Consider the following 17238-nt stretch of genomic DNA (forward strand, 5'->3'; position numbering starts at 1 on the left):
CCCTTGTTTGTTCCGATGAACTTCACACAAACTTGATGCAGGCAAAGAAATTAAGATCCAGAAAGGAAAAAAAATGGGCATTAAAAAGAAAGGCTAACCTCACCACATAAAAATATAAGTCAAAAAAGAATCAGAATGAATTACCAGTATGTAAATCTCTGCTAGAAGCTAAGGATCTACCTGCGGGGGGGTGGTGGTGGTGCTGTGAATCACACCACCCCATGAAGCAGATAAACACTTATGAAACTACCAAGGACACAGAGCTTGAAAAATAAGTATAATGAGGTTCTTCCAGAATAAAAATAACATTAAAGTAAGTCAATATTTCCACTTTGTGCTCAGAAACACTTTCATCATTTTCAAAAGACAGTGGAAAGCTTGTTAACTTAAAAAGTGACCTCCTTTGGAATTATTCCTAATACACAAGTTCTCTTCACAGCTCCATCCACATAATTGCCAAATCCTAAAGCTAAGAGGTTATCTGGCTCATTCCCTCTCTGCTGTGACTCGCAGATACTAGGTGGTGACTTAGAAAAAGCAGCTGTTGGTATTTTCGCAAAGCTTTAAAGTAGAATGCACAACTACCATTCCTACAAAGACTGGTTTCTCATTTTCCATATTGGTTAAGTTAATATTAAAGCCCTCGAGGTATTTAACCCAAGTCCTGTGCATGTTCTAATATCTAGAATAGGTAGTAGATGGTAGTAAGAAAACTGCATATACAGAGTAATGAATGGAGAATAATACATTTCTTCTATAATTTCTACTTGGAAATATTTTCAAACACCATTAATATCAGGTTATAAAAGAATATTTAATGGCAATGGAGATGATGTGAGAAGTGAAAAACTCAGGCACAACAAATATGCCTACGTCAGATACCTTTTTCGACAGAGTCACAGAAAAACAATCACAGAAAACAAACAAAGAGGATGTTTGGGAGGAATGGCTTTTGTTTTGTTCTTAAATGTATTGTCTGGTCCATTTCAACATCAAGTAGAGAGAAGAAGGCTGGAGACAGTGTTTTACCTTTGAATTAAAACTATCTTCAGTAATACAATGAAATTTCAATCTTCTAATTAAGATACAATAAATGTAATAAGAAATCCTCAGTTAATTTATATCAGGAGTTTGGCTTTCCAAAAGGAGAAACAGAAGGAAAATAGGCTAGTGTCATCTACTAGAACATGGGTCAGCCTATTTAAAAAAAAAAACTTATTAAAGTTTTAATTTAGGGGCACTTGGGTGGCTCAGAGGGGTAAGCCTCTGCCTTCGGCTCAGGTCATGATCTCAGGGTCCTGGGATTAAGCCCCGCATCAGGCTCTCTGCTCAGTGGGGAGGCTGCTTCCTCCTCTCTCTCTGCCTGCCTCTCTGCCTACTTGCGATCTCTCTCTCGTCAAATATATAAATAAAATCTTTTTAAAAAAGTTTTAATTTAAATAAAATATTCTGGACTTTGCAGATTATATGGTCTCTGTTGCAACACTCAGCTCTGCCCTCGTGGCATAAAAGCTTCCAAAACAACACAGAACCAAGTGATGCAGCTGTGCTCAACACAACGTCATTCACACACTCAGCCCGGGGACAACAGTACAGGCTGGAGTGCCCCTCCTCCCACCCGGACCCGAAGCCCCACAGGGTCCGCAGTCCTCTCTGTTTTGTTCCACTGCTTATAGGAGTGCCTGGTAAGTAGCTGTCACTCAACTAGCAACTGTACAATAAATAACTTCATGAATAGAAGAACAACAAGGAATCCACAGTTCTGTTCTACTGCATTTATATTTCTAGAAAAGAGAAAGGTCATTGCAGGAGTATTCAACTCAAGCATAGAATGTCTGAGAGATAATCTAGCAAATCAAGACTAACTGGGAAACGTGGTTAGGAAACTTCACCAAGAATAATGAAGCCATAATCTAACTCAACCACTGTTTTACAGGAACCTACCCGGAGTCTCTGTACAAAGGGAAAAAGAAAATGAAGAGGAGCCTGTAGGAGAATATTTCCCTCATTGTAATTCAAGCGAAAAGAAGGCCCCTCTCACACATGTTCCACAGGGGCTGCAAAGCCCAGGACGGAAGCTCCTCCGGCTGAGTGTGATGCTGTCATTGCCAGTTACAGGCACTACACGGGCACTGGCCAGGAGGTCAGGAACACATAACACAGAAACATCTGAATAAATAGGCATTTGCTATACCAAGTAGGATGGAAATAATCTCTTATTCTTAGAACTCCTTTACCTTTGGTCACTCGGCCAAATGGCCTCTTTCTCAAATATCATGTGAAAATTAATGAAGATCCTAAGATCCTAAGTACCAGGATCATTTCTTATACAAGGCGGGGGGGGGGGGGGAAGAGACACTTACAGACTTTCTGATGTCTTTTGAAGAGAGATCGATCAGTTTCTTATTCATAGACCATTCTTCGTCAGACTCCATTATGGCTTTCTAAGAAAAAGACATGTAACAATGAAAAAGTAGTTTATAAGCAAATACAAAGAGATAGTTTAAAAGTAAAGTAATATAGTGAATTAATCAAAGAATATTATAATGATAGTTCATTATTTTGAATGGTTAAGGCTTTCATTTGTTATTTAAAATTGGACCTTCTTGGGGTGCCTGGTGGCTCAGTGGGTTAAAGTCTCTGCCTTCAGCTCAGGTCATGATCTCAGGGGCCTGGGATTGAGCCCCGCATGGGGCTCTCTGCTCAGCGGGGAGCCTACTTCACCCTCTCTCTCTCTGCCTGCCTTTCTACCTACTTGTGATCTCGGACTGTCAAATAAATAAATAAAATCTTTAAAAAATAAAATAAAATAAATTTGGACCATCTTGATTTTTTGAAAGTCCTTTCTTTACCAAGATAATTATTTTACTCATTCTTAATTCTTGTACTGACTTCAAGCCCAACTTTACATGACAAACACAATCCTTAATAAGACTAAGCAGTTTAGTATTGAACGTAAGTTTGCAAATATTAAAGTTCACAACTTCCTTAGCTCATTCATAAAAATCTATTCAAATAAACTTGTTTAGTTTGACTGCCCTTTTCCAAATATCAAGAGTGATTTATACGCTCTGTGGCAACCAAGCATTTGAACGATCTCTGGCCCTATAACAAAGCAGTAAAGATGCAGGGAAAGAAAAAAATACACAGAAATGGCATTATAAGACTTTCTAGGCTAAGCAACAGAACTAGTATTTATGGCAAAGAAATATTTAGTAGAAAAGCCGGGATAATGAGTACAAAATACTCTCATTTTTGTACAGTTATCATTATTAATGAAGCAAATCTTAAACCTACAATTAACATTCAAATAAGCCCAATTTCAAAATATCAGCTATACTGATGTTCCATATTTAACAGTCATGGGCTGGTGCTTGTGTTGACACTAGACGGTAGCATATTCAATATAAAACTGAAGTCAGAACAAGTAAATCCATCTTTACTGATCAGGCAGGGGGTTCCGTGTAGAAGTGACCCAGCCTCCTACATCTCTGTCACCCAACAGGAGCTGACAGTGGCTGTTTCACATTCTGCCCTATTACCTCAATGCCGACAGTCACAATCACCTAAGACTCTCCTGAGGAATTATTAAAAAAAAAAAATTAATAAAAGTATAATAACCTCTTTCCCACTTGATTCTGTTTAACATAGAACTAGCCTGGGTTTGGGGATTAACCAGCTTATTCTATTTTAACAGTATAATCCTTAAAATCCAAGAGTCAGTTGTTTTTAAAAATCTCTAGAGAGGGGTACCTGGGTGGCTCAGTCAGTTAAGTGTCCAACTCTTGATCTCAGCTCAGGTCTTGAACTTGAGGTCATGAGTTCAAGCCCCCCATTGGGGGGCTTAGTGTGGAGCCGACTTAAAAAAATATCTTGGGGCACCTGAGTGGCTCAGTCACTTAGGCAGCTGACTTGATTTCAGCTCAGGTTATGATCTCGGCGTCCTGGGATCAGGACCTGTGTCAGGCTCTGTGCTCAGCAGGGAGTCTGCTTGATGATTCTTTCTCCCTCTCCTCCTCTCATGCATGCATGTGTCCTTTCTCTCTCAAGTAAATCAATAAATCTTGGGGAAAAAATCTCTATAGAGAAAGGAGACTTTCATTGTCTCATTAACCTTAATAGGTTTTATAATCTTTCTTATTGGGATGTACAGTCCATATTAATGAACTTGACCATCCTGTATTGTCTAAATGTTGCATTGGAACGTCTTTCTATAGCACTTCGCAAACATGACCTCCTTTGTTCACTGCACGTGTTACTAATTCACACATGGCTCTACACATAAGCATTTATGCTTGTCTGTAAGACACACTGCATTCAGCTCAGTAGCAAACCATGCTATTCAGTAAAAGCTGCCTGAATATTACAATGACACTTGACTGATTAAAAACTCTAGTAACTGCATGTCCAAAAAATGTACGTCAAGGTTGGACACTGGTTTCTTCTGAAAAATAGCACAACGAGGTATTAAATACTAAAAGAGCAGTAACTTATTTCAACAACTGTAACCTGTACTATTTGTATGTAACTATTTTTAGGTCTTGTGAATTTCAGTAGGTTTTCTAGAATTAGGACGATAATTTTGACTTGAGAGTACTTCAGTGGAAAACCCTTATTTTTCATTTGAGAAATGAGAAATTAAAATAGAAATTATAAATGACCACTTGACAGTTTATTCATACTTATAAATAAGCATGCTTTTTAAAGGTCAAAGTTCTAAATGTCTCTCCACAGAATTCTGTAATACAGCAGAATTTTTTTTGTGTGCTTTACTTCATTTCCTTAGATGGAATCTGATACAAGTACATAGGAAAAAAAATACAAGAAAAAAGGTAACCACATTCGTAAAACAGCAAGGTAGCAGAAAAGTACGCACGCAAAGTCCATCCCCAAATACCTTAAAATAGATGGGAGCCATCTCGCCCACTTCCTTCGGAAGAGGAATGCACTCATAAACCATATGACCATGCTTCTTCATGCCCATGTATGTTTCCAAAAAGATGCAGTCCAGTCCTTTATCTTCAAACATCTTTACCAATGATTTTCTGAACATCTGAAGGAAGGAACATGGCTACGTAAATAAAGCACTTGAAAAAAATACAAACTATGAAAACAGTAAAAGGTAAACTCAATCCCTTTGAAATAAAAAATAAGTAGCAAACAACAGTTAAATTCTGTACTGTTACCTTATAGTTACTTTACTTTCTAAATCTACTACATAATTTCACATATTTAAGCAACATTTCTTTAAAAATTGGAACTACTCTGCATAGTTTTACGTATATATTGGAAATGGTTCCAATAAACTAAAATAAGTAAAGGAAGAGAGAAAAACAAACTCAAGTAGTAAAATATGCGGAACTGACAGTAAAATCAGAGGAAAATATCCACAAGCCAAGAAAGGTCCTCCTAGAAGGTAGGCGTGGAATTTCCTGCCAGTTGTCTGCCTGGGCTCACAGCATCTCTCTCTGCTGGTTCCCATGTATGTCTGCCGACCCTTCACCGGTAACCTTGTGCATTCAAGTGGTCCCCTATTTTCACAGAGAATCGTGTCCTAGCAAATGTATGAAAGTCAAACATGCTAAAGTTGAAAAGTAAGAGTGTATTCTTTTCCCAAAGAATATAACATCCCTCCTTCTTGCTATCTTTTACTTGCTTATTTCTTTAGTTATTTCACACTCATAGGCCTGGGGGTCAGTTGTTTGTGGAGCTCAGACGTGCAGTCTGGGACGTCCACACGGATTCACGGGACAGCCTGTGTAGAGCAGGATGAAGCCAGGGGCTTCAGTGGGGGAAGACAGGGGGCCAGGCTGAAGACTAGGAGCCAGAAGCCAACTCCCCACCACCACTAAGGTGTCAAAGAATCCTAAATTGAAATGTGGCTTTGTGGAGTGTCATATGTTTGTAAAGTGCTACTATATTTGCCTAAGGAGGAGGAAGAAGCATTTTTTACTTAGATTTGTGAGTGGATTTATAGCTTTCAAATATTTAAAATTTTAAAATTATGATTGTAGATCACATTGAAGAAAATACAGAGAGATCCCATATGCCTTTAACCCAGTTTCCCCCAATGGTTACACATTACAAAACCGCAGTCCAGTATCACAACCAGGATATCGACGTGGATACAGTCAAGAGACAGAGCAACCCCAGCCCCGTGAGGATCCCTCCCACCGCCTGCTCACGGCTACATTCTCTCCCATCACAGCAGCTGCCGCCAGTGGGCTCTCTGCTTCTGTAACCCTAGCATTTCCAGTGTTCTATAAATGCAATCACAACATCTTTTGAGGTTGCTTTTCTTCACTCAGCACGACTCCCCAGAGATTCAACCAGGCTGTCATTCAGACACTGTCCAGGACAGCCACGTGGAGATGGGTGCGCAGACTCCCCACCCGGCCTCCGCTGACACTCAGAACGGTGAGAGGCGACGGTTTATGGCTGCGTAGGGGACCGGAGTTCTGGGATTCTGCCAGGTCTGCCATAATTACTTATTACTGATCATTCATTGCTTTTCTGTTTTATATTCATTTTAAGTAGGAAAAAAAAGAAATCAAGTAACTGTAACCTGATGTCAACTAGAAAGACATCTAATAAGCAACGGACACAGGATTGCTTTTTGTTTCTGACCACAGCTCCAGAGAAGTCCAACACAGTCTCTTTACTGCAGACACTCCATTTGTTGGTAAACCCCAAAGCCTTGGCTAATAGCCTACGGGGTTGTAGACTTTCCACCTATAATCTCATTATAAGGTGACCATGAGATAAATCATTATAAATGACTAAAGATGATTGTTTCCCCTTTTAAAAATTCTCTGACGTTGGGGCGCCTGGGTGGCTCAGTGGGTTAAGCCGCTGCCTTTGGCTCAGGTCATGAACTCAGAGTCCTGGGATCGAGTCCCACATCGGGCTCTCTGCTCAGCAGGGAGCCTCCTTCCTCCTCTCTCTCTGCCTGCCTCTCTGCCTACTTGTGATCTCTCTCTGTCAAATAAATAAATAAAATCTTTAAAAAAAAAAAATTCTCTGATGTTGGTACTAGATAAAATTAAATTAATGGAGACATTGCACACACAAATGAGGTTAAATTATGATAAAAAATAAAAAAATATATAAACTATTGACCTGGATATCTACATGGTAAAATTAATCATTCAAATTTTGCAATTGCCAAAGCTCTAATTTAATTTCTGCAGATAAAAAAAAACCCTTCCCAGGACGCCTGGGTAGCTCAGCTGGTTGAGCAGCTGCCTTCAGCTCAGGCCATGATCCCAGCGTCCTGGGATCGAGTCCCACATCGGGCTCCTTGCTCAGCAGGGAGCCTGCTTCTCCCTCTGCCTCTGCCTGCTGTTCTGTCTGCCTGTGATCGCTCTCTTCCCTCTCTCTCTCTGATAAATAAATAAAATCTTTGAAAAAAAAAAACAAAAAAACCCTTCCCCCAAAAGCTGTTTTTATTAAACTATTTCACTTTCCTCTTCCTAAGAGAAAAAAAGATTAATAATTTCCCAGCCTCCCTGGGACTTGGGTGGGGACATATTTAATTCTGGGCAATGGAATGCATATAGAAATGGTAGTGCCACTTGCGTGACAAGTGGCTTATGTGTCACTTGAAACAGTTAAGGGGTAGTGTGCCTTTGTATTCATTTTCTTTCATCCAAGGAGCTCAAAGAGAAGGACTCCACCACAGAATAGCCTTTTCATGGAAGGAATATGGATATATGACTGAATGTCTACAGGCAATCTGCCTTGGAGAACTGCCCAACCCACATGGGAATAAGACATAAGAAATTAACTTTGGGGGCGCCTGGGTGGCTCAGTCAGTTGGGCGTCTGCCTTCAGTTCAGATGATGATCTCAGGGTCCCAGGATCGAGCTCTGCATTGGGCTCCCTGCTTAACAGGAAGTCTGCTGGAGGGGGGGAAGCTCTCCCCGCTCTGCCCCGCCCCTCTATATTCGTGTACTCTCTCTCTCACTCTCTTTCTCGAATAAAAAATTCTTAAAAAGAAAGAAAGAAAGAAAGAAATGCACCCTTGCTTTCTCCAACACAGTGAATTAGGTTTTGTTTGCAATAGCAGTGAAGAACATTAACCACATTCTTCCCTCCACTCAACTGTATGTCCCAACGGTTACCTTCATAGGCCTTGTATCACATGCACAAAAAAATTAAAACACAAAACCTAATGGGAATATACAACTGGTTCTATAACATAGGTTTTTAGATTGTTTCTATTTTGTTAATATGTTTCTGAATTCTTATTATGAATATATTCAATTAATTGTTATTTATTTCATTACTAAGTTTTGTGGTAAGATAATCTTCCGTGTTAGAAAAAGGAAAATCGGGGCACCTAGGTGGCTCAGGTCATGAACTCAGGGCCCTGGGATCAAGCGTAGCGTTGGCTCCCTGCTCAGTGGGGAATCTTGCTTCTCCCTCTCCCTCTGCTCCCCACGCCGCTCATGCTCTCTCACTCTCTTTCTAATAAATAAATAAAATCTTTCAAAAAAAAAAAAGACAAAGGAAAATCACCACTAGATTAGAACTACATATTTTAAAACTAAGCTTTTTTGAAGATGGTAGAAAATGGATAAAAAGCAGAAGCAGCAACAATGTTTGCTCACAGCCCTCTCCTGCTTTAACTGTTTGGATGCTCGTTCTGGATACTCTCTGGATAACAGTGAAGAAGACGGACTCCAGAGGTCATCAATTAAAAATGAAAACTCAAAAGACCTAAGTTAGCAGTGATACAAGAATTGCTCAGTATTATATATAAACATCATGCAAACACTTTTGGGGAGGACACACACACACACTGAAGTACTTCTCTCTGCATATAAAACCTTTAATTTAAAAATATGAGTTTAATGACATAATCTGAGGTTATACTCCTCTCAAGCAGGATTTTCCCAAAGCTCAATATAACACATACACTACATATGTTGAAAAAATATTCATTCCTTAAGTTATATGACAACCAAACATTGAAGAAACTTTTATTTCATTATTATAAGATACCGAAACTATTTTATGCTTCAGAGAGATATAGCTACCCCTTGATATAGGGATGACATAAACTTCCCATATTTCTTGTAGGAAAAAAACTCTATCCATTGGGTAATCACTATTTTCCACATTTCTAAACTGTGACTACTCACCCAAGTGCCATTCTTCATTTAGTTAAACACATCTGGACTAAAATATCTTACAATATATTTTAAGTAAACTATACTACAGAGTGTTACAATTCTTATTTTGCCGCATTACAACAATTCAGGTAAATATAAATACAAAATTTTGAAATGAAAATTATTTTACTTAAAAATATCAAAGCTATTTAGAATTGATCATGTAATATTAATACTATAATTTATTCAAGTTTTCTAAATAGAACATGTCTAAAGATAAAGTTATCCCAAGATAAATATTATGAGACAGCATACAATGTATATATTTAACTCTATAACCTTCACAGAGCAACCACTCAAAATGACATTGAAGTAATTTTTAAAACAGTCCAAACTTACCAGAACAGAAAGAATTAGAGAAGAATCACCAAAACTCAGATGACCCCAAAATATCTGACCTAAACACTGGAAAGCTGGTTCACCCTGGGTGGCGTGTGGTGCGTGGCTGGTTAGCAGGGAGAGGACAGAGAAGGAGGCCACGCTACACTGCAGAAGCCTCGGAAGGCTCAGGAATTGGCAGCACCAAGTAGCTGCAGAAGTAGAGTGAAGGTGTAGCAAAAAGCAAATGGCATGGATGAAAGTCTTTGGAAAAAAGCGATTAATACGCCACTATGTTTCTGGACACTGGCAGAACACTACAAGGTTATTGTTTGGAGAAGGTATACGATAAGGTTGCTGGGCTGGGAAAACCCAACACAGCTGGGAGTTTACAGTCTGAAAACAGGGGCATTACAGGAGATGTTACTTAAGGTTCAAATTCTACCACCCCAGCCTTCTTCCCCAACTCAGCTGCCAGAACTCTAGCAGGCTGTTTGGGCTGCCCTTTCTAAGAGCCAGAAAGAGTGATCTCTGGGAAGTCTGATCGCCCAGAAAGAGTGATCTCTGGGAAGTCTGATCGCCCCATGAAGACACCCAACGGTCTAGTACTGGAGGTTTCCCAGTGAAATAGCCCCATCACATCTTTACACAGTGAGGCCCACTGTACATAGTGATCTCGCCACCACACCGCTCTTCTGAGGGACTTAAAAAATGGGCCTACGGTGTCTGACTGTAACATAGGCTCAAACATACCTGTCAGACAGGTGAGAATAACTTTAAAGGGGACCTAGGTTTCACTATACATATTTAATGAAACTAAAAAATTGGCTCTTATTCAGTCAGAATCTGTGATTATTCCCACATGCTGTGCTGAAACTTGTCTTTGCATTTTTTTATTAAATAAGATCTAAAGTTAAATTTAAATGCTACTAGAGGATGGGGCTAAAAATCACCTAAAAGGAGTTGTTCCTTCATTTGTAAACCTTGTTTTTTCCTAAGTCAAGTAATTTTTGTTATATATTCTCTAGAAGGCTGGAATAACCATAGGATATTTAACAGACTTAATTAATCTTAAAATTTTTTAAAGATATTTAATTTTTAAGTAATCTCTCACTCAGTATGGGGCTTGAACTCAAAACCCCAAGATTGAGAGTCACAAACTCCATTGACAGAAGCCAGTCAGTTGCCCCAATTTGAATTTTTATAGATATTCTTATACATATTTGAAAATAAGAACAAAGAAACTACATTTCTCTAAATAAGCTCAAATCAGATACTTTATTTGCTCACTATCTTATACTAATAACTGGTAAGAATTTCTTCTTTTATCACAAGAAAAGAACCATAACGCTGTTATTTGTATTAAAGAACTTGGCTTTTACTCCCTCATTCAATTTTCCATAAAGCATATGGCTCACAAAATCCACTAAATTATAATGTCACCTGTATAAGAATACACCATACCTTTGGCCAGAATTAATGATTTTATGTATGCATTTCTCATAACACCTGGATTATCTTGTATTTCTGTACTCAATAACTACTGAACTGAATAAAATTCTTCTTTACCCACCTCAATGTTTTCCATCAAGTAGCTTAATTTCTTACAGAAATATAAAACACACAGACCAGATTCCTGTATTATTTAAAATCTTTTTGGCACTGTATTTTGCTCTAAGTTAAATCAGTTTAGCATGTATAAATTTTTAAAAGACATTCCAGAAAAGTCTCAAAATAATCCTGAAAACCAAATTTGCATACTTTCCACTTTAAATTATTTACTGCATTGGCATCCATCACTAGAAAAAAAATTTTTTTCACATCAGATCTATTTGTCCACATTCTTGCCCACACTTGGCCACAGACGCATTAAAACAGTCTGCCCTTCACCTTTCACAGCATAAACTTAAAAGGAGTAGGAGACTGAATTTCATAATAGGCAGTCAAAATATCTCCTCTTTCAACACTGTCAGCATGACACAAAGACAAAGTATGCAGTCTCTTCTGAAGTCTTACAATTTTCACAGTTTCTAACTAAGGGTCCCTCTAACAGCTGTTCAACTCTCCAGTATTAGAAAAACAAGAGTTTTCTTTCTTTTCTTTTTTGGTCATTATGAGGTCTTGAAATAACTCAGGAGCAATTTCACCCATGTTGTGCCTTTCAGTTTCTTACAGAATCACACACACACACACACACAATCCTTGAATTCAAAAGCTGGGTCAGGTTATAAAGGGAAAAGTGTAGCAATAAAGGCTGATAGCAAAAATCACAGAAGCAGAGGCCAATTCCATTATAGGAAAATATGGCCAATGCTGGATATGAATCTCTGACTTCCCAAATTTATTTTTATTATTTGAAAACATCTTTCCTTATGGCTATAATCTATCAGCTCACTGTGCTAAGAATCATCATCTCATGTTCCACGAAAACATGGATTAGAAATCTTACCTTGATATTTTTAAGTAAAAATACTAATTCGTCACAGTTTACTTAGTATGCAGAAACTTTCAGTTGTATCCCTGAAACTAATATGTTATACATCAATGATATCTCAAAAAAAAAAAAAAAAAAAAAAAAAAACCTTTTAGAAAAGCTTTCAAAACACGGAGTACATAAGGGAAATAAAATTAAAAGGTAGTGAGTGGTGAAAGCACCATGGCCCACAGGTATACATAACTAGGGAAATGTGTACTAGTGTGTAAAAGTTCAGAAAGGAAAATCACTGGACAAAGGTCTAGAAAACCCACTGGAATTTACAACAGCAGTCTGTAAAGATTGCTCAGGAGCATTCCTAGGATAAGCGTGATCAGGCTGACCTGAATTTCCTCCCAGATGTCTTCATCCAATAAGGTAGCTGCTCTGTGATGCTGCAGAGGGACGACGAGGCAGTGGCCCTCGGTGAGAGACTGGAAGCTGGGCAAACACAAATACACCTATGGGGAAAACATGGCGAAGTGAAACGTTACCGTACAGACTTTCTGTTGTGACAAATGAGCCCTGGGAAACACGGCTAACGTTTCATATGGTCTACTTGTTTACAAGCAATGTATTTTCTTTCAATATTTTTAAAAATAGAGGACATTTTCCTAAAACTTTTAAAGGCCATGAAGATAGATTTTAACAAATGGAAATTTACAGCACAAGTCTCAATTTTAACTGTTATACGGATATCAGAGTTTATCCAAGGGCAAAATGAATGACACTTTATCCTTGATGTGAGAAAGCTTTTTGCTTTCTTGAAACAACACAGTTTTGGGCAAGAATGAAAAAATACGTGGGGGGGTGATGACAGAGAAGTCTAACTGGCTCCTATTAACCAGGCAATCCTTCTCTCACTGGCTGAGCAAAGAGAATGAATTCAACTAAGACAGAAAGGAAATGTACTCCGAAGGGCTTCACTGCTCTGTTAAGTTCTATCTACTTAAATACATGTATTACCTACAAACTGGTGCTGTTTTTTCACTACACACAAACTGTCTTTAACAAAACAGAAAGGGCAGTTAGTATGTATGCAGTGAGCAGTGCTCATGAGGAACATAAATAATATTCTGCAAAGGGGCTTGGTCTTACTTTCTATCATTTTTTGCTTGGTTTTGGTGAGAAATATTTTATATGGCAGACAATATTATTTAACAAAATAATGCAAAGCTGAGGACAAAGTAGGAGTAGATACAGAAATTTATCTAAATTGATAGTAAAACCAGAACCACATTCAAAATTAAAGCCAACATCAGTACTGATTCATTAACTGTAACAAATTTACAACTAGTAAACTGCTTACTGCTGTCCGGTGTTAACAAGAGAGGAAACTGAACATGGTGTATATGGAACTCTTCTTTCTTCTTAATTTTTCTGTGAATCTAAAACTGTTTTAAAAAACAAATCCTACTTAAAAAAAATCAGTGTTAAGGAGGATAGATGACTTTTATTTTTTAAAAAGGAAAGAAGGGAGGACAGCTGACGATCAAAAGTTATTTCTAACTCGGTGACTCTAATGAGAACAAATACCGCTTCACTAACATATTTGTACTGAGACATTAATTTTAAATATTAGACATTCAGGGTGAGGGAGAATCACTGAATTGCTCTGAAATACTATTTATTGTTTCAACTTAATGCAAAGTAATTCCTTAGAAACTCAAAATCATATATGATTAATTTGGGTAATAACTAAAGAAATAACTTGCTATTGTTTATTCGGATAAATTAAATGAACTGTTAGTCACATATTGTAGGACATAGAAGAAATTCCTTCTAATCGGTATTTCAAATATTTCTAGATTAAAATATTCTAAGACAGGGGCGCCTGGGTGGCTCAGTAGGTTAAAGCCTCTGCTTTTGGCTCAGGTCATGATCTCAGGGTCCCAGGATCGAATCCCACATCAGGCTCTCTGCTCAGCAGGGAGGCTGCTTCCCTTCCTCTCTCTCTGCCTGCCTCTCTGCCTACTTGTGATCTCTGTCTGTCAAATAAATAAATAAAATCTTTAAAAAATAATAAAATAAAATAAAATATTTGAAGACAAAAGGCTAAATGTTGATGGTAATTTCTAGAGCAAAGATAGCACAAATAAAGCACAGGTAGAGAAAGGAGAGGCTCCAGTGTTTTTTTAAATGAAACCAAAGGGCAAAGATGAGCCCACAAGGAGACAAACAGATCAGCCAACTCTTGGGACATTCAGGCAAAGAGAAGAATTTAATACCATTAGAAAAAACAGCTTGGAAAGGTGGATTACCTGACCACAGAAGAGGACCACCAAGGAGCACGGGAAAAGGCAGGTCGTAAGAAACAGAAAATGTCTGTTCACTGGCCAGTTTCATGGGTGGACTGAGAAATGCCTACTTTCCCTACACAGGAAGCCCAGGACAGGTCCGTATACTTAGCACCTGCGGAGGACCCGCATGCAGCCTGTCCCCAGCACTGGGGACTAAAGAACCCCCTGGAAAAACTCCAAACTTCTCCCCAAGCACAGAAGAAAACACTGAAGGGTTACTTTATGTTTGATCTGTTTCTATGCCTATAAAAGGTGGGGATCAGACTGAAGAGGAATGAAATATTCATAATGTTGTAATTACAAAAGTTTTACTGTTTATGTAAAGGTCTGGAAAATAATTCAAACAAATACAAGTAACTGGTTACGGTAGGGTTTTTTTAATTGAATAAATTTTAAATGGGATTTTTACTTTTACCTTTCTGATAAAGTCTGAAAGGAAAGAAAGAATTAGAAGGGTAAGGAAATAAAGAAATGAAAATACAAACTGATAAGTTGACAGTCTTATACAAATATTAAACACTAGCATTGGAATGGAAAAGCCAACACCAGTTCTTTGGATTCATAAGGTGTATCTCATGTACGCGAGAAACAAATTAATACATAAACACGCATACGGACAGGGCCCAAGCTCTCAGTTCCTGAACCAGCTCTCATTCACTCAGCTTCCTCTCCCTCTCCATTCCAGCTACACTGGCCTCCCTGCTCCGTGAATGCCGAGCACATTCTGTCCTCAGGGCTCTTCACTCACTGATCCCCCTTCCTAAAACAAGGGTAATTCCCAGCTTCATGGTGCTTGCTCCTTCTTTCAGAGCTTTAATAAAACACATCCTCAAATAGGCCTTCTAGACCACTGTCTCAAAAAATCCTATCATTTTATCCATTTACCCACTTTATTTGCTCTAGGACAACACGTCCTTTAATGAGGACAAGGATTACTTTATTTTCTGCCCTATTTTACTACAACACGAGCTCCACAAGTAGACACTCACCCAGCAACTAATGACCATATCACATACACAGTAATGACTTACTTATAAGAATTAAGTCACCAAATATTTATTGAAATACGTGACTACAAACATATTCTTGACATACAACGGGATATATGTCTGGTGAACAATGGGATACATGCTTAGTGTACATGACTAAGACTTACCTTTGTCCTCATGGAACTTACAGACTATTAGGAGAGGGACTCGATAAGCAAGTAAAATACAGTGAACATTTTACAATTATGAGATATTCTATAAAGAAACAAATAGGATCTATAAGCAAGTAAGGGAAGGAGCAGAAACCACTTTAGAATGAGTATTTCTGAAGTGATTTTAATACTAAGAATCAAGTGCCGATCGTGACAATAAGTTCACACAGCTGGTAAATGCCGAGCTGGAAGCTGAGTCCAGGCCGGCGGGCTCCCGAGTGCAGAGCCTCAGGCATGACCCAACACTGCCTCTATCAAGGGCAGTATCACACAGAATGTGAGCTTCCTGTCACCTAAATATTCATACTTGCTCTAAGGAAGATTCTAAGAATCATGGGAAGTTAGAGAAGAAAAGTATGCGAAACACAGAAGAAGAGAAGCAGAGAGACTGGAATCCTGTAAGAGTCTCAAGAAAGAGGCCAATCTGTGCAAGGCACTCCATTGCTTCCTCGGGGCAATAAATGTTCTACTTCTTACCTTAACACCTATGGCCACAATAAGGTGCTTGGGAAACTGAGAGCTGTCAAAACAATACAGACATTTTTCCATTTGTGCAGCAAGATGCTGGTGCTCGGCAATTGCTTTCCTCCTCTGGTTCTCTTCCTCTTCACCAGAATGTTCTCTCTCAGCTGCTTTGGAGACAAACATGTCATCTAGAGTGTAATAGTCTCCATCTGTTTTTCCCATAAACTGAAAAACCAAAATAACAGTAGTGAGGAAAAGGCAGTGGTTAACATTTTATTGTACTGCTGCTGAAGTCCTATCTGTGAGTTCTAGGGTAAAACTTTTAAATTAAAAAGAAGAAGAAGAAAAACATAAAATTTTAGCTTGATTTTCAAGGTCAAACAATAGTCATCAACAACATCATCATCACAGGTCAAGTTTACCAAGTATCTACCATGTACAATTTGACGCAATGTGATTGCTTTTTTACTCCCGTGAGAATGAGACCATTATTGTTTCCATTTAATAGATGAGGAAACTGAACTACGGAGAGGTTAAGAACGACTTTCATTTTAAAAATCAGCATATGCTCTGTAAAGAACATAAACATTTTCTTTTTTTTTTTTTTAAAGATTTTATTTATTTATTTGAGAGAGAGACAGTGAGAGAGAGCATGAGCGAGGAGAAGGTCAGAGGGAGAAGCAGACTCCCCATGGAGCTGAGAGCCCGATGTGGGACTCGATCCCAGGACTCCGGGATCATGACCTGAGCCGAAGGCAGTCGTCCAACCAACTGAGCCACCCAGGCGCCCCAGAACATAAACATTTTCAACTCTATCTCCAGGTGGCTTCTCCACACCTCCACAAACATCAACTATAGGCAGGGTGATGCTTTTAAAACACAAATTTTATTGACTTATTTTGTTTATATCCTCAGAGAGCTCTCCCTTGTGAATAGGAGCAAGTTCAGACTCGGGTTTGGCTACTGAATTATAGACAGACAAGCATGATGGTTAAAAGCTGGGTCTCTCTAGTCAGAATGAACATAGCAAAGTTCTGGCTCATCTCTGTCTTTAGTCCTGGGCAAGTTATTTAATCTTTGTGCTCCCTGCACGCTTTGCTTCCTCATTTCACAACGGTTATAACAATACTATCTACCTAGTAGGTTATCTTGCTGAATCCTCATAACACATGCCTGACACACAGGAAGAACTCCATTACTATTACTACTATTGGTAACTCTATTAGTAACTAGAGCCACCATTACAATTACAATCTTCTTCATAGTCTGGCACTGATGACCTTTCTGGTCACATATGATCACATC

At 38.6% G+C, this 17238-nt stretch overlaps 1 protein-coding gene across 5 annotated transcripts in view; it reads right to left on the reverse strand.

Moving 5' to 3' along the window:
• Nucleotides 1-17238, reverse strand: part of CWF19L2 (CWF19 like cell cycle control factor 2) — a 185787-nt gene that overhangs the window by 51172 nt on the left and 117377 nt on the right. For all 5 annotated transcript variants that reach the window (XM_059179578.1, XM_059179577.1, XM_059179576.1 and 2 more), the window contains exons 13-16: nucleotides 15946-16158; nucleotides 12312-12428; nucleotides 4898-5053; nucleotides 2364-2444 (exon numbers count right to left, since the gene is read on the reverse strand). In XM_059179578.1, the coding sequence (XP_059035561.1) occupies nucleotides 2364-2444; nucleotides 4898-5053; nucleotides 12312-12428; nucleotides 15946-16158 (567 nt within the window). The remainder of the gene's footprint in view (nucleotides 1-2363; nucleotides 2445-4897; nucleotides 5054-12311; nucleotides 12429-15945; nucleotides 16159-17238) is intronic.

This window comes from Mustela lutreola, chromosome 1, assembly GCF_030435805.1.
Source record: "Mustela lutreola isolate mMusLut2 chromosome 1, mMusLut2.pri, whole genome shotgun sequence".
In the NCBI taxonomy this organism is placed as follows: Eukaryota; Metazoa; Chordata; class Mammalia; order Carnivora; family Mustelidae; genus Mustela; species Mustela lutreola.